The sequence below is a fragment of the Tubulanus polymorphus genome, chromosome 4, assembly GCF_964204645.1.
Source record: "Tubulanus polymorphus chromosome 4, tnTubPoly1.2, whole genome shotgun sequence".
Lineage (NCBI taxonomy): Eukaryota > Metazoa > Nemertea > Palaeonemertea > Tubulaniformes > Tubulanidae > Tubulanus > Tubulanus polymorphus.
In genome coordinates this window covers 21,821,909-21,846,272 of record NC_134028.1, presented here as the reverse complement: position 1 = coordinate 21,846,272, position 24,364 = coordinate 21,821,909, and the positions used below count along the sequence as shown (strand labels likewise).

Below are 24,364 nucleotides of genomic sequence, written 5' to 3'. Positions count from 1 at the left end.
ACCCGAATCAACTTACTGTCCCGTGAGAGGACCTGGTTTCAAAGAATGTCACGTGAGAGGACTCGGTTCAACACACTGTCCCGTGAGAGGACCTGGTTTCAAATAATGTCACGTGAGAGGGCCCGATTCAACACTCTGTCCCGTGAGAGGACCCGATTCAACACACTGTCCCGTGAGAGGGCCCGCTTTTAAATAATGTCCCGTGAGAGGACCCGATTCAACATACTGTCCCGTGAGAGGACCCGATTCAACACACTGTCCCGTGAGAGGACCCGAATCAACTTACTGTTCCGTGAGAGGACCTGGTTTCAAAGAATGTCACGTGAGAGGACTCGGTTCAACACACTGTCCCGTGAGAGGACTAATGAAATTGTCCACTTTGTCAATGTAGAGTCCCATGCTCATAATGATAATGCATTTTTGCCATATATAAAAATTACAACAAGAAATTATTATTTCAACAATATGCGTACAATGATGGCTGGATGTACGTACTAAAAGCCAAATTGGCTATGTCCCCTTAAAACATAAAACAAATCGTATATATGTGAAATTATGTTCAGTTATTTATTTATCAAAATCTGTAAACCATATTACATTCGAAGACTATATTATTCATATTTGAACATAAACAACATACGTTGGAATTCGAAATCAATTTAGCATTTTAGATTACTAAATCTTTGTCGCCAAACTAAATTATTACTTATCATTTAATTATTAATTATTACTTTACACGGTAAAAAAGGTTATCATCAATTCTTTCATATTTCCCCTTTTACTCTTCAGCAATATTTCCCAATTCCGGATAGATGTATTATAATTTGAACCAAAAATTATCATTTCATATTGGATGACAGAAAACGCCCTTGTCTGTTAAGACACAATACAAAAATAATATTTAACACGAAGTAGTACACAGCATAAGACATCGACAACAAACCAGGCAGATAAAACGATCCACTAATTAACAACAATTTACAATACCATCTCGGCCCCGGCTGGAATCTTTCAACCATCATTCATAACTTCTGAAACATCATTGCAAAGAACTTCTATAGGCTATATACTACACACATCTATTAAAAGACTGGACAGCATTTCAACAATTCAAACATCCATGTCACAATCTGGTTCCAATTAAAACCATTACCAAAATTCAGCAAAGACCATCTCTAGCAATCCAAAAATTCATCGCAACAAGAAAACTTATTCCATAGAATACAATCATTACGGGATAACCAATCTACAACAGCTCCCATTTAAGAATCGAAAACTGCTTCACTCTTCAATAATCTGGCAAGAAGTATTTGGACATTAGTCGTTGTACATCTTTTAGTTTTTTGGCCTCTGTTCTTCTTCCAAGAATATCAGCCTCGTTGTATGTGATATTTCGGTAGGTTGACACCAATAAACAAATGGCCTCTTTAAGCAAAACGTCATTAACATACGTTACTGCTGACCTGAAAAATATTTTAATACAATGAATATAACATGGATGAAATTCTTTTAAGAGATTAGCAATAGAAGATGAGAATGAACTTACGTCTTTCCTTCTTTAAAAACTGAATTCAGCATTTTAGAATGATGTTGTCGGAGGGTCATGTAGCGAGTTGAATATGGTTTCCTGTAATTGAAATGAATTGATTATCATTTCGAAATATAGTAAAAAAACTTCACGTCTGATTCATGTATATACTTACGATTTGTCCGCAAAGGTAGGGCTGACGTATGATTTCATTACACTATAGAGATATGCATGGCCCTTTAAAATATTGAATATTACGATGATCGAAAGAAAGCTCATTTATTTGTACGCATTTCATATTTTCTGTTATCAATGCTTACCTCATCAGTTAAAAGCCCATAGCCATATCCTTTCAGTTCTTTTTCGGCTCTTTCATGGTCTTTGTTAATCAAGTCCAAATGTCTCCTGAATTCCGGCCTTCTGAAACCAAAGATTGTATATTATCAACAAAAGTTTGAAAAATTCAACAAACTGGCGAGATTTCTACTAAGGTACAATATTTACCTCTTGTCTTTTATCTCGGCATTAATTATACGAGAAACGTGATATTCAACCGCGCCAAGCTGCGAAAAGAAAAACATTTGATTCATTGCTTTCTAGTGGAAAATGGCAAGAGTTTCGTATGCATTATGTATCGGATTCCATACCTGACTCTTAATGAATCGTTTAGGTACCTATATAAAAAGAATGCAATCACATTGTATAAAAGGATAGCATAGCAAGGATATAGGCATAGCTTATTTGATCAAAATATTTTTTTAGTTCATCGCTTACCTGAAAACACGTTTCGCATCTATAGTCAATTTTCTCCACAGTATCTTCGTTCAGACCAATACATTTCGGATGGAACCACCCACTACATTCATCGCATTGCAAATACTTCCTAAAATGCAAATGCAGAAAATTTTGAAAGTGAAGGTAAGTGAAAGTGAAAGTGAAGGTAAAAGATTTTTTCGACAATGACGACTGAATCTTAAAACAACAGCCTGATCTTATATGATATAATTAAGCTTTACCTTCCATCATCTGGTTTCTTGCAAACGCAGTAGATTCCTTTATCGACAACCCGTCTTCTTTTTTTCTGCGGTTCTCAGAGGTAACTGTCACTTTGACGCTATGAAATTCAATTAATTAACCCTTAGCTGACATGAACAAGGCTTCTGATGGCTGTATTATTTTTGCCAAATAGTCAGAAGGGGTGGCATATACTATCAACTTACCGTCTTCCGTGGGTTAGGCCGCAAGGTTACCCTCTGACACTCTCGACTGACACGCGTCGTCTTGGGATATAGCTCCTTTTTACTAGGGCAACGTAGTGAATATCTTGAATATGCCCTAGTAAGATGGGTTCAGCATTTTTACATTCGACAGGATCTATCATATTGATGTTTGACTGCTCTGAACTGGTATATAGTACCATTGGTCTCCCTTAACAGTCAGCTGTGGCACGGACAACTAAAGCATCGGCCCAGGTGGTTCTTTGTCTCATTTTATTAAGATATAATGGCCATGTCAGATGAGACTCCAGAAAGTCGGCCTTATCAGCCCCATCCAGCGAAGCAAACCATAATATGTGTATATAATATTTATTGTAGTCTGTCTTGATATATCAATGGGTTTTTAATTTACTTACAGCGCAATATCTATTTTCAGAAAGGTATGAAACAGCCATTAATCGTAGCTCATGTGCTGTTATGTCAACGTTTTCTCGCCTCAATTGTTCGACAACAGCTGCAAAAAAAGCAGCTTCCGTCATCCGCGACCGACACAATATTCAGATTGGATTCGGAAACTAGAGATTGAAGCCTTTTCTCTGCACTCTGACGGAGATGTGACTCTTTGAGTGATAACTTCATACTGATTTTAATCTGTTCTGCCTCGGTGAGATTTTGTATATCAAAGACGTCGTCATACAATCTAAGCCAGCCGTCTTCTGCGGAAACCTGTAATTTCATACAGTAAAATATATTTTTTTTCAATATTTGATCACTTTTTCATATTGTACATTGAAGTTTTCATGCAACAACTTTTGGCTCACGTTTGAAATATCATCGCCCACGTCATCGTCTTGGTCCTGTCGTTCGCCGGACACCTATAAATCAAAATAGAGAAATATTCCAACAATATTCACTATTTGTCAAAAAGATATTTATTCAACAACTTTTGACTCACGTTTGAAATATCATCGTCCACGTCGTCGTCTTGGTCCTGTCGTTCGCCGGATACCTATAAATCAAAATAGAGAAATATTCCACCAATATTCACTATTTGTCATAAAGATACTCATTCAACAACTTTTGGCTCACGGGACAGTGTGTTGAATCGGGCCCTCTCACGGGACATTATTTGAAATCGGGTCCTCTCACGGGACAGTGTGTTGAATCAGGTCCTCTCACGGGACAGTGTGTTGAATCGAGTCCTCCCACGGGACAGTATTTAAAATCGGGCCCTCTCACGGGACAGTGTGTTGAATCGGGTCCTCTCACGGGACAGTGTGTTGAATCGAGTCCTCCCACGGGACAGTATTTAAAATCGGGCCCTCTCACGGGACAGTGTGTTGAATCGGGTCCTCTCACGGGACAGTATTTGAAATCGGGTCCTCTCACGGGACAGTAAGTTGAATCGGGTCTTCTCACGGGACAGTGTGTTGAATCGGGTCCCTCACTTTGAATTCTCTCTCGAGAGTGATCTAGGGCCATTAAGTTGCCCCCTCCACTTTTACTTTTGTTTGCAGTGTAACGCTTAACAAACGGTTACTAACACCATTGGCACCAAAATTGTCAAGATACATTCACTTTATTTTCGATAGTATGAGTCAGTCTATACACTAAAAATTGAAATTTCGATAGCTGTGGTTCTGTCTTCTCTTGATCCGATCTTCATTATTACATTTAATGTTTCGATTTGATGATATCATTGATCTGAAATAATAAAATTACGAACAAATTTCGATTATTAACATGTTCTTAACATTATTTTGAGTGTATATAGTAACCAATCGAGTGCAGTTTCTTCCGACATTTCGTCTACGAAATGCAAAGTTTTCATTTTCCATCGGGACCTGTGACGGGACATCCTTGTCCCGTCACAGGCCCCAGGTCCTCTCACGGGACATGCTGCATAGCTGCAGTTTAACCTGTTTCTAAAAACCGTAAAAACCCGGAAATGAAAACTGACGTTAAAGTTAGCGTCCGCTTTTTCAAGGATATCACTAATTTCCGGATATCTTCAATCCAAAACTCTAAAATAATTTCAAACCTCATATATTGTCTATTGCAGTCAAACTGAAACGATTAGTTACCAAATGGGACAACTTTAATGTATTCATTCGTTTGCTGTCAGATAGAATTAAATGTCTTAAGGGAGATAACAAAGCTTAATTGAATTGAATTGGTCATTACTACCTCACGGAATCGAACTCTTTGCCGGATCAGCAGCTAGCGAATAAGGCGGTCGCTAAATTGACGCTGTCACTGTAAACATGAATGTAAACATCTCTAAAAGGACTAACAAATATCCCTGTCCGATCCCAGAGAATAAAAGTTAGGGCCTGATAGCCAAAATGAGGATTCAAGGAAGGCGCCCTTTGTTGTTTTTTTTTCAAATCTTAAATAAATAGGCCTACACAGACAGTCACAGTTTTGAAGAAATCTTGTCAAATACTAGATTGTTGTTCTCTGTTTCCAGGGCAATGGTAAAGGATATTTTAAGCAACAGGCGATGATGATGGTAAGAAAATGAGTGAGCGCCCCTTATTGAACGAGACGGTGTCATTATCGACAGGGAGCTCCCCGATCCGTGAACAGGATAATCCCGAAGCCGACCAGTTCACCGTACCGAGGAGCGTGACATCGCGTATTCCACGTCCAGTCCAGATAGACTTGACCACTATGACACCGCGTACTCAGGAAAACGGGTATGATGAGGACCTCCGTGACGAGGAGCGCAAAATCTCAGAATCATACCCATCGTTCGACGAGCGGGTGCCGAAAATGGGAGCGCGATATCACGGACTTTACACAAGTTACGACGAAATCCTCGAGAACATGATCGAAAACGATCCGTTTAAAAATCCGTCGCTGTCCGGTAAGGCTCCGTCGGCGAAAAAACGAACGAAACCGCGAGAGGCGTCGGAACGAAAATCCAACCGAGATGTCGGCGGTAGTAGACGTAGACGATTTAAAACGAGGGACGGTACCGCGGACTCGGAATTGGCGGCAGAGAAGCGTAATAGACGTAGAGACCGTCAAAACCGTAGCAGTGGTAGCAAACGGGAGAATAGCATGGAGAATCTCGGAAGTACTGGAACGTATACGATAGATATAGACGGTTCGTCATCTTCGAAACTGTTAAATAGTTACAACAATCCGATGTACGGGCAGATGGCGGGTGAAGGTCGTAAACAATCGAACGCCAGCGTCGGTACGTACACGGTGAATCTGGACGAGGTGGACGGCTCTCGTCGGCCCGGATCTAAGATTCTACCGTTCGCGGCTATGGGTATCGCGCGGCAAGCGTTCAAAGGACTGCGCTCGGACTCGATGGCGAAAGTGAAAATAGATCACCGCGAGTCGATGCATCGTAATAAAAAATGCGTTCTACACGTAAGTCGCCATTTCTAATTTCTAATTGTCCGTCTTTGATTTATAGACCACAGTCCAGTGTCTTCTAGGCCTATAAGCTCCAGAGCTGCCAACGTGCCCTGAAAATACCTCACAGTCCTAGTCAGTACCTGTCAGTGGTTTAGTTTATAATATTTATATAATATTTATTTCGCCATGTACATATGCAGTATAAATGATATATAGATTATAAACAATTTACATACATACGCGGCTGGATGCTTGGAAAGCCAATGGAGGCTGTGTCCCGTAGGGATCCAAGCACCCAGAAAAAAAGATCAAAATTTAATGAAATTAGGTAGAATGAGGGTGAAATGGAAACGCGAAATAGGAGTAATCTGTCCGCTGTAGAAGTTTTAGATACATCAGTTTGATTCATTAACTTCAAAGAATTGTGCTTTAAATGACTTAGGCTAAGACCAGAATTGGATTTGGGTTCAATAGCCATTAAAAGTGATTTCCTTAAATCTGTTTATTAGAGTGTGGACTGTTGGAGCATTTTTGATTGAGGAATTTTGAGTTTGCCAGTTTCAGGACCCATATAAATCCATCCAATTATAGGCTAAAAGCTTACCGCCAACGATAAGGTAACTAACTATCAGAGTCCCTGATCATGGTTTTTCGCTGCTATGAAAATCTATTGCTGTCCCTGAAACAATTTTCCACTGTCCCAAAAAGATTATTCTAATTCTTCATTTTTCTTTATATTGTATCCTTGAAAATTTACTTTTTTGTCCCTGATGTGGTGATCGATAGGTTGGCAGGTCTAGCTCAAAATGGTTAAGTCTGAATCGTTTAACTCATTGAAGATGCCAATGGGAATAGATCCAAAAAATCGAGTTTTAACTTTTTCATGACCCTGGGCCCAGCTCATTTTAATTCTGTTTATCTTATCAATTTGGAAGTTGATGGTATTTGTGACCTAAGGTTAGCACCTGGTGCTACAGTTTAATAAAAATAGTACGTACTATTCAAGCGATAAAACTCTTTTCAGGGTAGCGTAAATATAGGCTACATGAAATATATTTCGAAATAGTTGTCAATAGATAAAACACTGATAACTGTTTGATAACAAGTGTTCACCTAAGAAAAAACTGTTAAATCCAAGCAGGATGTGCTTGCCTATGGGCCTAAAGGCCTATCAGAGTATTTATATCCCGTTAATACCCCTGAATATAAGAGGTTATTTCGGAAAAAATATGACAAATAAGGTATTTATTCATCTGTTTAATGTTTTATTATGAATACCATAATAGGTACATTGAAATTCAAATAATTCTGATTAATCTGGTTTCAGTTTCACTGTAATGAATTGAGTAACACATATTACTGCCAGTAATGGACCTGGCTTTTCTGTATGAGTTTGTCATTTAATGCGAGTTGTCTCTATGAAATAGTGATTTATTTTCAGGATCTAACTGCTGCGTACGTTTTCGGAAATATCCGTCATCGTCAATGTAGTAAATATATCGCCGATCCGAAATACAAGTAAGTGTGAAAACTGTAGGTAACATATAGGCCTTGATCAGGTCCGTAGCCAGCATCGTCTTTAGAGGGGGAAGGAATTTCATGAAAGTGGACCGACATTGCGGGCACTATAGAGGTGTGGGACTTCCCTAAAAGAAAAAAGTTACTAATAGACATTCTCGAATGCTATATTACGTACATGAGGCTTGTTTTTCGCCCCATTCTTATTGCTAAGAGAAAATACACGTAGGCCTGAGGCCTCCAAGAGGTTGTCATTGGTAAAGTGTAGATCTTGAGCCTGTGTGCGAAAACATCTATGAGAATTCCTCAATGATAATGAGCGACAAAGTAAGAATATGTTACCGGAGCTAGTAGTAGTAGTTTATTTGACATTACAACTATATTCTGATAGTCATCATCAGGAATGCTGAATACTGTATTCCTGAAGATGACTATTAGAATAAAGTCGAAACTTCAAATAAACTACTGGCTCTAGAAAACATTTTCGGACTTTGTCTCTCATTATCATTGTGGGATTTTCTCTATACTATCGTCACAACACTGATATAGTGTTTTATCAATCTTGATTATGCACAAAATATTCACACCCATCTGACCCCTCAGGACTGTTCATTTCGAAATGTCTGCCATACGTTTGAATAAAAAGTGTTCCACGCAATGAATTCGAATTTGTGTTTGTCTCTAGTTTGAGTCGTTGTAAGTGCGGTCGAGGATTTGAATGGCATATCTATGAAGGAATCGTTGTCGATCAGACTACCGGCGATCAGGTCTGGTCCGTCGACGAACACACTCGCGAAATCGACCCCGATTCATTCGGCGAAATCAAATTCTACGGTTTCGGAAACGAAGTCGCTTCAACCTCTCCGGTTAGTATAACTACTATTAAGGGATCGTTGAATTATTACGTACTCATAAAATTTGAATTTTTTAACCCCCCTCTCCCGCCATGTACACATCAGTCATTTTCATTTACATAAAGCATTACAGTACGCAATTGCACTTACCCCTCCCCCTCCCCTAATGGGTACAAAATAAATGAATGACCCCCTAATATATTTAACATTGATGATTACTATCCAAGTCTAATATACAGGTAAATCTATTATGCTATAGAACAGCCATGCTCTCTTAGGAGACCAGGTCGACTCAATCAACTTGGTCTGCTGTTTGGTTAACACTGTCCTGAATGGCAGGGAACTGTCTCTGTGGCTCTTTCAATATGGCAGCTCATAGTACTGTTAGTCAAGTACACTGTAAGACTGGTCATGGGCAAGAGCGATCATATTGATTTACAGAATGGAAGTGTCGGTCAACTCTTTCATTCAACTATAGTTTAAATTCAAACTGTGAAATCTTTTTTCCAGTACATCAGAGTCGACCATAAAACTGAAGTATCGTCCGTCTGGACTCTAATGGACGAGTACTGGGGTCTGAATCCTCCGAAACTCCTCATATCCGTCACGGGTGGCGCAAAATCATTTCAGCTCAAACAAAAACTGCTCAGTCTCTTCAAGAGAGGTCTCGTCAACGCTGCCAGATCAACAGGTAAAATTGCATCCAGTTTTCAAAACTTTCACAAAGATGAACTTTCTCTCATTTCGATCAATGTGTATCACATTTCAGGTGCTTGGATAGTAACGGGCGGAATGCATCAAGGAGTGATGAAATACGTAGGAGAAGCGATTCAAGAACATTCATTAATGACGGGAGGAACGGATATAGTCACCTGTATCGGTATCTGCACATGGGGTGCTGTTGACAATAAAGCAGCTCTTATTGGAGAAAAGGTACAGACAGTATTGTAGTATTGTGTCTATCCTGCAGTACGATGTATACCTCTTACACTGCTTTACTGTCTACCCGGCAGTGCAGTGTATGCTGACATCCTGCTATACTGCATTTACCTGTAGTACGATAAACAGATATTCTGTTATGTTGCATCCACTCCACAGTGCAATGTGTAACTCACTTCCTGCTATATTGCATCTACTCCACAGTGCTGTGTATAACTTATATACTATTACAGTATATCTTGTCTACCCTGCAGTGCGGTGTATAACTGACTTACCGGTACTGTTGTATTGTATCGTCCCCACAGTGCAGTGTATAACTGACCTACTGTTGTACTTTATGTTCCACCCCAGTACAATGTATAATTGATATACTGGTATATTTTGCCTGCCCCAGTGCAGCGTATAACTAACTTACTGCTGTATTGCATCTACCCCCCCTTCCAGTACAATGTATCCCTATGTTTGAATATGTTGTCTTTAGATTCATTTTTATTGATTTCGAACTCCTTGTCGTTTTCAATTCAGGGTCAAGGTCTGTTTCCGGCGTCGTATAATATCGACGATCTACAGAACGAGCGTCACACGTGTCGATTAGATCACAATCACACGCATTTCATTCTCGTCGACGACGGAACTGAGAAACAATACGGACGCGAGATTGAATTCCGCGCCGCGTTCGAGCGCGCTATTTCAGAGGTGGAGACGAGTATTTCAGAAAAACAGAGTAAGCAATGAGATTTTCTCCAGTTCGTTAACCCGTTAGCACTCTAGCCGCCCGTAAACAGTTATAGTGGGATTCGAACCCATTAGCTTATGATAAAGTCGACACCCAAGTCCTCAAAATACCGTACAAAAATCAACTCAACTATTTGAAGTTCTCAAATTTTGAAAGTAAGAACATGACAGATCTGAGCATTCACTTCAAATCCAAGTAAGTTTGAATGAATTTCGGGGGGGGGGGCGTAATGACAAGATTTTGGTGGCCCGCCTTATCAAATCTTATATCATCAAAGCCTTGAGTATGTACTTCGAAATAACAAAAACTTGTAATGAATGAAAATAAACAGCAAATGAGCTATTGTGTATGGGGTCATTCATTTATTACGTAGGAATTAGGGGAGGGGGAGGGTTCAGTGCAATTGCTTACTGTAATGCTTAATGTATATGAAAAAATGGCCGATTTTGCGTACAGAGGAGGAGGGGGGGTTGAAAAATTCAAATCTTATGCGTACGTAATAAATGAATGATTCCTATCGTGATAAACTTGGATTTTCTCTTGAATGAGTAATTGACACTACATAGTGAAATTCCTGAGTGCTAATGTGTTAATAATGCGACTGAACAATCATAGGGTCAGTTCATAAACTGCAACTGCGTGGGCATGATTTAGCTAAATTTCAATCCACCTTCAGGGCTCGACTAGCCATGTTTTCTTCTGGAAGGAGAAGTCCAAAAAATTAAGCCAACCATTCAGTCGTAATTTCACAATATCTCTATCTGTAAACAGGTGTGAATGTACCGGTAGTGCAGTTATTATTGGAAGGTGGAGCGAATTCCGTGGAAACCGTATTCGCGGCGTTGAAACAGGATATTCCCGTCGTTATAATAGCCGGTTCGGGAAGAGCTGCCGACTTGTTCGCTTATGCTTACAAAATCACTCGCAACAGATTAGAGTAAGTACCGTAGACACACCGTATAGAATAGTAGAACAGCGTAGTCGGTTTCCATAATGTTGGTACCTAGGCATATTTTGTAACCGCTATCAATTGAAAGCTGCATAGGCGTCCCCAGGAATTTTCATGGGGGGGTCGAAATTAGCATCAATGCAAGATCCAAACACAATATGGGGTTTGAAATCCAAAAAACTTCTTGAAAATCAGAGGCTTTAGAGACGTTTTCCACAAGACTAATCAAATTTGCAAGAAACTTGTGATCACGTGATTTTAGACGTGTTTAAAAGCTTAAAACTACCCGTTCGAGGGTCTACCCACTTCAACACGTCTTGTGCTAGCTCCTCAATTCTAGATGTACATTTAAAACTTAGCAACGTGACCTTGTTTCAACTTAGGATTTTACAGGCTAAATCGATCAATCATTTACCACTCAACAAATGAATGAAATATTGATTACATAGTAATTTGAGAAGTTAGTCTCAAAAAGGGGTGCATCCGCTACCCCCTATGACATAGTATTTCCCTATTATATCGGTACCTAGGCATATTTTGTTGCCACAATCAATTGCAAAATCGTAGCTTATGGCACCATCTTTATGCGTTTATTACATCGATAGCCCTGAAGACTGCATCGAACCGGATAATTTCGTACTGGAATTGGCAGAAAGATTAAAAGTATTGTTCGATATTCACGTGATGAATGAGCAAACCGAAGAGCGAATGAATAGTGCGGTGACCGCGATAAGAACCAGCATGAAACAGTACCGCAAACTGGTAATTATCGACCTACTATTAGTCGACACCCCCGCTGATATAACCCTTAATCAAACCGAGCGGGTCGAGGGATGAAATTCACGCGAATTTCGTTCGTTTTTTTAGTTGACCGTGTACGAAATTAACGAAGAAAATCAGGATTTAGATAAAGCTATCCTGAATGCTTTACTTCGAGGTCAGTGTTTTTCAAATCTTTTAGTTTCAATTTTGTCCTCGAGGTTCTTATTTGTTGCCAATACAACCAGAAAAAGTGAAACTCCTAAAATAAGTAAATCATTGATGAATATTTCAATTGTAATGCTGATATAAATATTGTGATTTTAAGTGTCATTTTCTATTCTCTCTTAACCCTTTCAGTGCTGACTAATAAATATCCTATAGTGCTGGAGCTAATTTGAAAATTTTAAGAAATTCCACCCTAGTGTATTGAATAACAGGAATACCACTGTAGTGCGTCTACACCGCAGCGCAGTGTATCGTTAGTTACTAATATTTCACTATGTTTGACAGGTGCTGCCATTTTTCAAGAGAGATAATTACTAATTACATCAATACACCGCAGTGTGGTGTACTAGCAAAATCTATCACTGATTTATACACCGCACTGCGGTGTAGACGCACTGAAAGGGTTAAACGTTGATATTTCAATAATTTTATCATTACGGATCAATAAAAGGCCGTTTGAATTTAATTTAAATCATTTTTTTTTTCAACACCCGTTAAGCGCCACACAGTGCATTATAAGCGGGTTCGATGTTTCTTTTTTCCCAATGGGGGAGAGACCAGAGAAGAACCTTCGACCAAGAAACTCTGTTCCCACCAGTTTGAACCCATAAACCCTGGATTGACGAGACCAGTGACCGGCGGCTTAGCCCACTCGGCCACTGCGCCTCTCTTAGATTTAAATCATCCAGTCCACAATAATCCGCCAAAAATGAAACTACATGTACGTACGTTAATTCTATTTTTGCAGCGAATAAATCGAACATTCAGTCACAGTTGAATTTTGCCCTCGCCTGGAACCGTGTCGATATAGCGAGGAGCGAGATATTCTCGGCGGAGAATCGACCGCACTGGAAGGGATCGCTCGATTGTATGAATGACGCGATGTCGGCCGCGATCGTTCAAAATAACGTCGAATTCGTGCAACTGTTTCTCGACGTCGGAATCGAGTTGAAACGATTCCTCACCGTGCAGCGACTGAAAGATCTCTACTCGCAGGTGAGTTCTAATCCCTCGATTCCTCACCGTGCAACGACTGAAAGATCTCTACTCACAGGTGAGCTCTAACTTCGAGGAATCGAGTTGAAACGATTCCTCACCATGCAGCGACTGAAAGATCTCTACTCACAGGTGAGTTCTAATCCCTCGATTCCTCACCGTGCAACGACTGAAAGATTTCTACCCACAGGTGAGCTCTAACTTCGAGGAATCGAGTTGAAACGATTCTTCACCGTGCAGCGACTGAAAGATCTCTACTCACAGGTGAGTTCTAACTTCGAGGAATCCAGTTGAAACGATTCCTCACCGTGCAGCGACTGAAAGATCTCTACTCACAGGTGAGTTCTAACTTCGAGGAATCGAGTTGAAACGATTCCTCACCGTGCAACGACTGAAAGATCTCTACTCACAGGTGAGTTCTAACTTCGAGCAATCGAGTTGAAACGATTCCTCACCGTGCAACGACTGAAAGATCTCTACTCTCAGGTGAGTTCTAACGCTTAGGGATCCCACTCGACTCGGCGACCAGTGTAAAAACCATTCAACCCCGCGACCAGTGTAGAACCCATCGACCCCACGAACAATATGAAACCCATTTAACCCCGCGACCAGTGTTAAACCCATCGACCCCACGAACAATATGAAACCCATTTAACCCCGCAACCAGTGTAAAACCCATCGACCCCACAACCAATATGAAACCCATTTAACCCTGCGACCAGTGTAAAACCCATTGGACTCCGCGACCAGTATATGACAATGATGATATATGATAATAGCTCTTAAAAACGAATCCAACAGTGGAATTTTTTCATGCTTTTCAGAATTATAGACAGAATTACTTTTCTATTTCAGGTCTTAAAAGATAGATACGCCGATACATGTCGAGATCTCCTTCGAGAATTAATACAGGAACAAAGTGTGAGTTTCATTCTCAATTAAGATATCGATAATGATATTGTTATAATAACATAATTTGCTCATTACGGGTAAATTACTCATAACGAAAATACATACTTTAGGCGTTTATTCACTGTGAACAGGTATTCAGTAATGAGAAGTCTTAAATCACTTGCTATAGATAGTTTTTCGGTAATCAGAAGTGTTCGTTCACTAAAGCCAGGGGCCAGTTGCCCAAAAGTTGGTTAAAGATAACCGGCAGATAAATACCATAATAACAATGAACTTATAATTGTCACTATGTCAACTATCCACTGGTTTACTGTAACCAAGTTTTCGACGACTGGCCCCAGGTGTTCATTAATGTAGCTGTTCGCTGTATTCGTTTGCAGACAACGTGGAAGCAGTGGATGTGTTTTTGTTGCGTAAAGAATGAATGGCACGTCGATAACTCGACTTTGCTCACCGATGTTGGCCGCGTGATACGAGCTCTACTCGGCGACCAATACCCGAACTTCTACGCAAGTATGTATCGAAATATCTGATATGAACGAACCGTCCGATTTTGGACGCTAAAAATCTAGATCAAGGTTAATTGAAAGGTTGTTGTAACGATTACATAAGAGAAATGACAGTGAGATTACACGCACAAGGATCGAACCCGGGTCTCGGACTTAGAAAGCAAGTGTGCTATTTTAGACCAGTAGACCAATAGAACTAGTCCGCATAGTGGTTATACAACTTGTCATACCTCATTGAAAATTAACAAAATCCTATACAAATGCCTTGTACAAAGTTGGAACCCATCACCTGCTCGGACTGGTATACCTTTTATATCTAAAACACCACGGCTGGTTCTTTTTTGTGAGTACGATAATTTCCTACGCTTTTTAACAGGTGAAAAGTTTTGCGTGAGTAAATCTGTAAACTTCGACGAATCGACGATCGATCCTAAAGCGACTAGAAATTGGAAACAAGATCTGACAGGTACGTTTTAAGAATCCTGCCGCAAGCGACTCCATGATTTAGAAAATGGAGTTCGAAAAGTTTACTCGAGCTACTAGTTTATTTGATATTTCAACTATTAGGATATAGTAATACATTGAATAAACTAGTAGCTTACTCTGTGTGAGCATTATCCATCGGTGATAGTTTAATGTATTTTCAGACTCGAAGACTCCTCCTCAGCACATATCACTGACTGCTAGATCGGACAGCAGACATAAGACATTGTGCAGCTTTGCTTCGCCGGAGAAGGAACTGTTCATTTGGGCTGTGCTTTTAAATCGTATGGAATTGGCGAAATTATTCTGGAGAATGGGTCAGGATCATATCGGTAGGTATCACAGCTCCTCCCTCCTAGGAAAAACTAATGTTTTCAATCCTTTAATTCATAATTAGTGAAATTGCTGGCTTATAAGCCCGTTGAGGGCTGGGTATTATTAAAGTATATGATATTTGTTTGTAAGAAGATATCTATAATTACTAGTCACAATGTAAAAGGGATATACGTACGCGCACGGAAAATAGGCTACGATGAATTATCTTTGTTATGCCATATTTTCTGCAGGAACTACGCTTATAGCGGCGACTATTTTGAAAAGGTTAAGCGACAAAGCCGCAGACGCAGAAGAGATAGATCTTAGTTTACAACTTGAGAAAAATTCCAAGTAAGTTTTGCACTGTAATGTGCTGATGAGTGGCATAGAGTGGCCGAGTATTGATCATCGGTCTCTCGACAATCCCAGGGTTCTTGTGTTTGAATCCTGGTGGTAGCAGTTAGTCAGTCTTTCACTGGTGTCTCTTTCAATCCGGGGTCCATCAGTTTGAATCTTGATGCTGGCAGAGTTTCTCATTTGAAGGTTCTTTTCTGACCTCTCTGCCCTTAACGTGCTGACGTATTATTCCATGAAACATTAACTAGAAATACGGTTACGTCAGCAAATACAAGTTACATATAATACACAAGGAGCATAAAGCTCATAAAGCTCATACTACTAATTGAAAATTGATTTTATTTTGGCAGTAACTTTTAACATGATAATATGTCCCTAAACGGCATTCAGTGGTTTCAGGGATGAAAAAGAAACATGCTGATGACAATCAAACTAAAATCTTAATTTTGTTCGTAAATTATCAACTTGCAATTCGGTAATCGTGCAGCTATTGTTATCATTTGTAATTTTAAACTATCAGAAATGTGTCGATTAACCCTTTCCGTGCTGACTAATTAATACCCTAAGTGCTGGAGAAAATGTGAAAATTTGGGAAAATTCCACCCTAGTGTGTTGAATAAGGTGAATAGCACTATGTGCGGTGTATCATTAGGTACTAATATTTCACTATGTTTGACGGGTGCTGTGATCTTTGTAAAGAGATAAAAACTAAAAACTAATTACATCAATACACCGCAGTGTGGTGTACTAGCAAAAATCCATCACCGATTCATACACCGCACTGCGGTGTAGACGCACTAAAAGGGTTAAAACATATAATCTCATTTCAGAGAATGCGAGACGTTGTCGATCGGTGTTTTGAACGAATGTTACGTTACTAATAAAGATTTAGGTCGGATGTGTTTGATCCGCACGTTGGATGAATGGGGCAGCGCTACGCTACTGGGCGTCGCCGATAACGGTGAACACATGGATTTCCTCGGTCATACGAGTTGTCAAATCTGTCTCAACAAGATCTGGAGGGGAAATATGGCCTTGTACACCGCTACGTGGAAGGTATGTTACAGTTTCATGGATATTTCTCGGATTTTTTTCGGAAAAATTTTTAGTACTTAACTTTGATCACTGGAGGGGAAATATGGTCTAGTACTCATGGAAGGTATGTGTCAGTTTTAGGGTTATTGCTGGAATCTTTTACCAAGGTGGTTAAACTTTCCGTATCCGTCTTTGTTGTTGCGAATTCTAGGGATAAATCCCCAAAAACACTAACTTATTATAATAGAAAAATTGCCATAGCGTTGATAGCAATCATAGAAATTGACAGACTCTATAAAAACTATAAACTATATAGAAGCTTATCATACCTCAGCTAATGTTCACTAACTTAATTTGACAACTGTGTATCATTAAACCGTGTCAAGATCGCCATAGCAGGCCATCACTTCAATTGACTGTTGCAGTTACTACTGTTCATAGCTGGCATTGAAATTTGCCTAGAGGATAGTAAAATACCAGTATTGTATAAAACTGGTTGTCATTGATCTCAAATTTTTACAACCCGTTTCGTAATTGTAAAATCATAAGAATGAATTGTTTGATATTTCTAGATCGTACTGAGCTCGTTGTTGCCGTTCTTCATGATCTGGATCAAGTTTTCGAGTCGCGTTTCGCCGTATAAGAATTTGATGGGAGCGTTGAGCGGTACGTCTGCTACGACCACGAATCGAACGCTTTACGACGCGGTGAAGAAACCGAGTAAACTGTACAGCGTATCGTGGGTTCCCAAATCCAAACAAGGAATCAGTTTACCGAGCGCCGTATTCTACTTCTACACGGCTCCTGTTACGAAATTCATCTACAACGTCGTAAGTATTTAAACGTTCTCACACAGGGACCTGACAAAAAAGTTTTTGACCCCAGTATCCTAGGTACTATATATAAAAAAACGTTTTTTTATATATAGTTACTAGGATACTGGGGTAAAAATTTTTTTTCGTCAGGTCCCTGTGCGTTCTCATTACATTTGATGTGGGGCCACCAGCTGGATTTCCATTTGTTATTTTGTGATTTTGTAATTTCCGTATCGGAATATGACCTACCAGTAGTGTAACATCCACTCTTGGTTTTTACAGATGTCACAATTGATATTCTTGATGATTTACTCATTTGTTGTGTTAACTCAACTCCGTCCGGTGGTTGACAATGAGAAACCGAGTTCAATTGAGATATGTGTCTGGGTGTGGATTATGACTCTGATTGTTGAGGAAATTAGACAGGTACGATAAACATATCTATCATTACAGGTTGGTTGTGGCCACTGACCCGGAAAACTGAAAAGATCATTAGAATTTAGAAAAAAATTGGGGAAAACTCAAGTTTGACAAGTTTTGCCAAAAAAACTTGGGAAACTCAGGGAATTCGGATAATGCTATTGATAATGTGTTTCATAATCAGTACATGTTTCAATGAAAAATGAATGAATTGTAGAATTTTAAACCTAGAAATTACTCTGATTCACTCACTGAATTTTGTATAATTACATTTAAAAATCAGGGAAAAGTCGGGGGATTTATGTATGAATGCGCAGAAAGTGGCCACCCTGATATATACAACGATAAAATAAGCTCAGTGAACTCTATTAGTTTCACTTTTGTTACTTCTGAGATAAAGATCTATGTTTTCAAATTCCCTTGAAATATTTCTTATCATCTCTTGAAGGTTTACTCTAAAGATCCTCGGTCGTTGCGGTTTAAGATAATGGGTTGGTTCGATAACGTTTGGAATCGGTTCGATTTATGTGTCTATCTGCTGTTCATCATTGCGATAGTGCTGAGATACACGATGAAAACCGAAGAAGATTTCCGATTCGCGAGGATGGTCTACGCTCTCGATCTGTCGATGTTTTTCCTACGATTTATGCAGGTTTTCTTCGTTGACAAAAACATTGGACCGAAAGTCATCATGATACGTAAAATGGTGAGTTATTCTAACTACATGAGAGTATCGAGGAAAAATCTGAACTCAGTTCCACCTGAGGCAATATTAGTTATTCTTAACCCTTTTAGTGCTGACTAATTAATACCCTATAGTGCTGGAGATAATTTGAAAATTTTAAGAAATTTCACCCTAGTGTGTTGAATAACAGGAATACCACTATAGTGCGTCTACACCGCGGCGCGGTGTATCGTTAGTAACTAATATTTCACTATGTTTGACAGGTGCTGCCATTTTTCAAGAGAGATAATTACTAATTACTAATTACATCAATACACTGCAGTGTGGTGTACTAGCAACATCTATCACTGATTTATACACCGCATTGCGGTGTAGATGCACTGAAAGGGTTAAAATAGATACATTTTCAGAGATTTACTGTAATTGTGGAATTCTGATAGCTGGATATGTTGTGAATGTTATGTTAGGAAAAAATGTTATAGTCAGATAAGGTTAAAGGGTTTCTGATTCGCTAGGATTAGGGTCATGATGTGACCTCAACTGGTCAGAGTTGACTTCGAATTAGAACTATGGAGAAATGGAAGATTTGAATTACGAACTAACTTGTTTATATCCTAACTCGAGATACTGTGTATGAATAAAACGGACCTATCACGGAGCCGGACTTGCTAGAAGTTACAGATTAATCAAATCAAAAAGCAATTTGATGATATCATAGGGGGATATCACAGGATTCACTAGGTTTGCTTAAGATTTGCTATCCTACTAGACAGTGGACTGATATTGGTTATAATGTCTCAAATATAATCTTAAATCAAAGTTGAATCTGAAAGTTGCTAATAAAGGCTATCGCAGTTCTAATGGTTTGAGTATGTTATTCAATTTTCCAGTTGACAGATCTCATGTTTTTCTTCGCTATTCTCGTGGTATTTCTGTTGAGTTACGGAGTTGCTATTCACGCGTTGCTCTACCCAAATTCCAAAGCTGATTGGGGTCTGCTGAAAGACGTAGTCTATAAACCCTACTGGCAGATGTATGGCGAACTATTCCTCGATGAAATGGAGGGTAAGCGCAAGAGAAAGTGAATATATTAACATTAATGGTAGCATTTTCAAAATTTAGAATGTTCAATCGACTGTTTAGTTTAGGTCGCCAACCCAAACTAAACTAACACCATCAATATATATTTTATTGTCACACCTATTGATCTGTGTAAATTCTTGTATTCCCATTCTAAATAGTTGTTTATTTCTGCTGTGGGTTTATATGCCCTTCTGTATATAGTTTATTCAATACATTATACCTGATGAGGCTGAATCAGTGAAATCAACCATCATGGAATGAATATATGAACTATTTTTCAAGGGTGAACTTTGTTTTTGGTTGTGATTCCGTTGTGACTTTGTAATTATGCTTGAATTGATATTTTCGTTTATTCCCAATTAGGCAAGAACACTGAAACGTGTTCTAGAAACCCGATGATCTATAACAACGAGACATCCGGATACTCGCGCTGTTCGCAGTCTAATTGGTTAGCTCCGGCTTTATTCGCTGTTTACATGATACTCACAAACGTGCTGCTGTTGAATCTCCTCATCGCTATGTTCAGGTAAAAGATCATCGTCAAACTTCTTCCTAATTTACGAGAGCCAATTCCGCAGTTCTTGGTAAAATTCAACTTATTTCACTCTAAGGGTTTATACACAGAAATAAACTACTATGAACTACTATTACAAGGGCTGGTTGCGTAGTCATGATACTAGATTTCAGACCAGTCTTTCAACGACAGCTGATCTAACAACTTGAAGACCAGCTCATCTATATTCTATAATCAATCTAACAACTCAAGACCAATCTAAGTTCATTTTGGTTCTATAGTCAATCTTACAACTTAAGACCAGTCTTAAGATTTAAGATTACTTTTGGACTCACAACTGCGCAACTGGAACGGACATCTATTTACACATGTGTAAATTATAGCATTTTAACGTAGAGGGATGCGCTTGTTTTTTTTCTTACATTTCGTGGAAGGATTCCACTCGAAACGTTAAAAAAAACAAGAAGAGTTGTTTGAATTGATATTGTGGATTTATCTTAACGATATTCACCAAGACTGAAAATAGTCTCAGATATTCACGACTAATGAATGTCTCCCTATATTCAGCAAAGACTGACAGCACTTTAACTAATTTCAATGTTTTTTCCAGTTATACATTTCAAACCGTCCAAGACAATTCTGAAAAAGTTTGGCGTTTCTATCGATATTCGCTGATCTTCGAGTATTTCGACCGTCCGACGCTGGCGGCGCCGCTGATTATTATCAGTCACGTGACTCGCTTCGTCAAAATGATCATCAACACATGTCAAAAAACACCGAAAACGAACAACGCTTTCAGTAAGTACAATTTCAGCCAGGTACTTCGCTTTACTCAGCCTGAGTCAGAAAAATATTGAGATTAAATCAGTATCTGTTATACAAAAGCTTCTTAAAATGAAATGATTTTTTATGATTTCGCAGAATTTCTAGCCAACAAAGAAGATACGGAAAAAATCCGAGCGTTCGAAAAAGTCGGAATGGAAAGCTACTTGTACAAGGTTTCGTTGAAAAATGCCGAACAAATCGATCGAAAAGTTCAAAATGCTGGAGAAAGGTTTGTTCGATTTACCGGAGGAATTGGATCAATCTTCTGATCATAATAAACCCCTAATTCTAGGGTTGTTAATTCAGGGGATGATGTATCGATTCAGTAGATGGAAGAGTATTTTAGATAAAAGGTGGTGAGCATTTGAAAGTTTTTTTTTTCTTGTAGGATTGAACAAGTGATCAATGAATTAGAACAGATCAAAGAAACAGTGACATCGCAAGGACCGGTGTCGGGTCAACCTGCTGCCATTGAATCCGAATATGCAATACCTCTTAATGCTATCAAGGTGCAAGAGTAAGTAGTATATCCTTTGTGGCATGTTTCCTTATAAACCGCGCTGTGGCAAAATGGTGAAGCTTTTCGGGTAGATAGTTCAGTCACAAGAATGGTCTTATTACTTTGATAGACTTAAGGCTTATCTGTATTGCAGTCATTCTAAGATTATTGTACCGTTATTTGTGTCTAAGTTTGGTGTGTAATGTTAAGAAAAAGTTTTAAGTACGAAAAAAAAAAAATCCCCTCCACTCTGTCAATGTTAAACTGTCCGATCAGAATCTACAACGAGGGAACCTTGTTACTGCAAAAATGTCAGGGGACTGGAAAATCGATTTGTTTTATCTGATAGTGTTGTATTAGATGTGGAATTGATTTACTCATCACGACGAAATTCACTCTAAGTTTGAAGAAGAATACCTATTTATAACTTTTCGTTTCAGATCCGCTCGGTCAAAAGACGAACAAGCGATTGAGATCCGTAATTTAAACGATCAAATGAAGACGATGCAGGACCGAATGCACAATCAAAGCGCTCAGATTGAACGTATGGTTACGATGTTAGAGAATATGTCGTATTCGCGTCCTAGACGTCACAACAATCCTCAAATAGACATCGAAGACATAGAAAATTCGCAGATATAGAGATCAGATCCGACGCTCTACTTGCGTCTGCTTGTCTTGACTTAAAATGCTTAAGACAGGCGATGAGAATGGTTTTTGAGAAGCCAAAAAATGATTCCAATGCAGCCTTATGCAGTGATTATTTGCTCTAAACTCGATGTCATTAGCTGCTGATGCTGCTGCTGCTACTGCTCACTTTATTTACTACACAAAGCACTATTATTGGATACATGTATATTTGTATTGCCTTGAAATAATCTTCGCATTCTGAGACAAGTTGTAATTTTATTGTATGTTACACTTGCTATACACACTAAAATGTCTCCCTACAGGAAATTACAGATTTATCATAGACTCTTCTGGAAAAGATGGAGTTCTCTTCATTAAAATCCTGTCTATCAAATTAATGTTTTTCTCCATGATTGTGGGTTTTTCTTCAACTCAAAGTTCCACTGTATTTCACTATCAATGTACCTGGTATTTGTGATTTTGGGAATGAGTTACTTACGGGCAATCAATTTCTATAATATAATAACAGCTCAGGTTATTCAGAGTCATCTTTTCTGGAAGAGTCGAGTGTTATTTTTAGATGGTCACATATGTATAATATTATGAATATATTATGTATATTTGTTAACTGTTTATGTAGTTTTGATAATGACGTTTTAAACACTCACAGATTTCTTACAGTTGTATCTGGTATTTTGATAAAAACAGTTTTCTATGCATTTTATTGAAGAGATTATGATTTGACTAAAGTCTAAAAGAAGACGTTTTTGCAATACTTCAATACAGTGTAAAATGGATATAAAAACGATGGTTTATTTAGACTGCACAGTTTCACTGGTCGTATTAAGACCAAATAGAAGTACGTGTTCAACAGATTAGGAGAAATATCCCCAAAAAATTGATCCAGACAAATATGAATAGACTTTGAAATCAGCGCGCATGCATGACTAGCAACATTCATGATTCAAATACAGCACCGTAGCCTACGTGTTCCTGAACCCAGTGAACCGTGGGTTGATTTGATTCACGTGGAAAAATCAATGAATGCTCAGTATAACCGTAGTCTATTATGTTATTTTGAAGGTACGAATATTAACGCCTGTAGCCAAGGGGAGGATCGGCCAAAATCGTGCTCAAATTTTATTAAGCTGAAGAGATCAAAGTTTATTTTCATGTGGTCATATTTTTTTGTACACCAAATGTATGTATGATTAATTGTCAGTTTTAAGTTAGAGTCTTTATGAATGGAAATATTTTTGTTTTGTTCATAACATGCACATATTAGTGGAACAAAATTGTTAAACTTTGAGTCAATGAGCTTAGGCTTGAAAAATTGACACCTTGTTTCACCTTTCAGCTTATGTAGCTTAAAAGTTGATCCGGCCAGCTGCCTATCTTCCACGTACATTACTTTAAATCATGATCAAACTAAGACCCAGTAGTTATAGAAGTGAACTGATTACAAATTTTGTTACAGTTTACAAAATGACCCGCAACTGATTAGGAGAAACAATTAAGGTATCTTTTTTTTAGCCTTTAACCGAAATTCAATCTTTCATCGCAGCTAAGAATAGGCCTACAACCACTATAGACTAGAGGCACATCCCTCACATCATACGTGATGAAACCTAAGCCTATTTTGCGAATAATATCGTAACTGGGCATTATCTAGACTTATTACTTACAGAAATAGTTTTCCGTCCAACGAAGGTTATTTATTGTATATTGCACAAACCATTTTAGATTTATCTGTGATATATGTGTATATGATGTAGCCTATACAACGATCGTCTATTTATTTGTAATAGACAGAATAAAAAAGAAGTTTGCCATATTAAAAATGAATTTATCAATTACAATCTGGTTGATTTGACTTCATTTTTCTTTTACATGTACTGGATAAATTCCTTCGAAAGAGGAAATTCCTTGGTCCATAAAGGATTTTGACTATGAATTTATTAATTACCATCTGGTTGATTTGACTGCATTTTTTTTACAAGCACTGGATAAAACCCTCAGCAATTTGGTCCAAAAAAGGTGCCGTATCTGATTTGTTGACTGGCTTGTGTTATGTGATAAGTTTTCTCATTCTGCTTAATCTAGATAATTTGGGACCAATGAAATTAACACAATTTATGAGAAATCGTATTTCCCATACAGTTATAGATTGAATGTAAATGATA

General features: G+C 38.6%; 2 protein-coding genes across 3 annotated transcripts; one reads left to right on the top strand and one right to left on the bottom strand.

Annotated features, from left to right (window-relative positions):
• Positions 1 to 1,125: 1,125 nt before the first annotated feature.
• LOC141904434 (uncharacterized) lies at positions 1,126 to 4,631 on the bottom strand. The gene is made up of 11 exons (XM_074793021.1): positions 4,500 to 4,631; positions 3,701 to 3,754; positions 3,567 to 3,620; positions 3,296 to 3,471; positions 2,303 to 2,411; positions 2,176 to 2,202; positions 2,033 to 2,091; positions 1,849 to 1,948; positions 1,704 to 1,765; positions 1,547 to 1,627; positions 1,126 to 1,463 (listed from the first exon to the last, which is right to left on the bottom strand). The coding sequence occupies exons 1-11, from the start codon at positions 4,581 to 4,583 to the stop codon at positions 1,289 to 1,291; spliced, it is 981 nt and encodes a 326-aa protein (XP_074649122.1). The 5' UTR covers positions 4,584 to 4,631; the 3' UTR covers positions 1,126 to 1,288.
• Positions 4,632 to 4,977: 346 nt separating this feature from the next.
• Positions 4,978 to 24,007, top strand: LOC141904751 (transient receptor potential cation channel subfamily M member-like 2). 2 transcript variants are annotated; one of them, XM_074793405.1, is made up of 26 exons: positions 4,978 to 5,015; positions 5,216 to 6,132; positions 7,562 to 7,638; positions 8,324 to 8,504; positions 9,003 to 9,183; positions 9,262 to 9,425; positions 9,957 to 10,155; positions 10,939 to 11,104; positions 11,722 to 11,878; positions 11,984 to 12,053; positions 12,852 to 13,099; positions 13,955 to 14,020; positions 14,392 to 14,524; positions 14,897 to 14,986; positions 15,168 to 15,335; positions 15,570 to 15,669; positions 16,506 to 16,731; positions 17,283 to 17,540; positions 17,808 to 17,951; positions 18,394 to 18,651; positions 19,521 to 19,695; positions 20,077 to 20,239; positions 20,838 to 21,025; positions 21,149 to 21,281; positions 21,441 to 21,569; positions 21,992 to 24,007. In XM_074793405.1, exons 2-26 carry the CDS (start codon positions 5,266 to 5,268, stop codon positions 22,191 to 22,193), a joined length of 4,743 nt encoding a protein of 1,580 aa, XP_074649506.1. In that variant the 5' UTR covers positions 4,978 to 5,015; positions 5,216 to 5,265; the 3' UTR covers positions 22,194 to 24,007. The 2 variants fall into 2 exon arrangements, with proteins under 2 accessions (XP_074649506.1, XP_074649507.1); XM_074793406.1 differs by lacking the exons at positions 4,978 to 5,015; positions 5,216 to 6,132 and adding an exon at positions 7,320 to 7,361.
• Positions 24,008 to 24,364: the final 357 nt, after the last annotated feature.

Coding starts and splice junctions, on each gene's coding strand:
- LOC141904434 (XM_074793021.1), bottom strand. CDS start 4,583: ATGGAAAATGAAAACTTTGCATTTCGTAGACGAAATGTCGGAAGAAAC. Junction 3,472..3,566: donor TGGGCGATGATATTTCAAAC/GTGAGCCAAAAG, acceptor ATGAAATTACAG/GTTTCCGCAGAAGACGGCTG. Junction 2,412..3,295: donor GAATCCAATCTGAATATTGT/GTCGGTCGCGGA, acceptor TTTGCATTTTAG/GAAGTATTTGCAATGCGATG.
- LOC141904751 (XM_074793405.1), top strand. CDS start 5,266: ATGAGTGAGCGCCCCTTATTGAACGAGACGGTGTCATTATCGACAGGG. Junction 12,054..12,851: donor CCTGAATGCTTTACTTCGAG/GTCAGTGTTTTT, acceptor CTATTTTTGCAG/CGAATAAATCGAACATTCAG. Junction 21,570..21,991: donor AATGCTATCAAGGTGCAAGA/GTAAGTAGTATA, acceptor TTTTCGTTTCAG/ATCCGCTCGGTCAAAAGACG.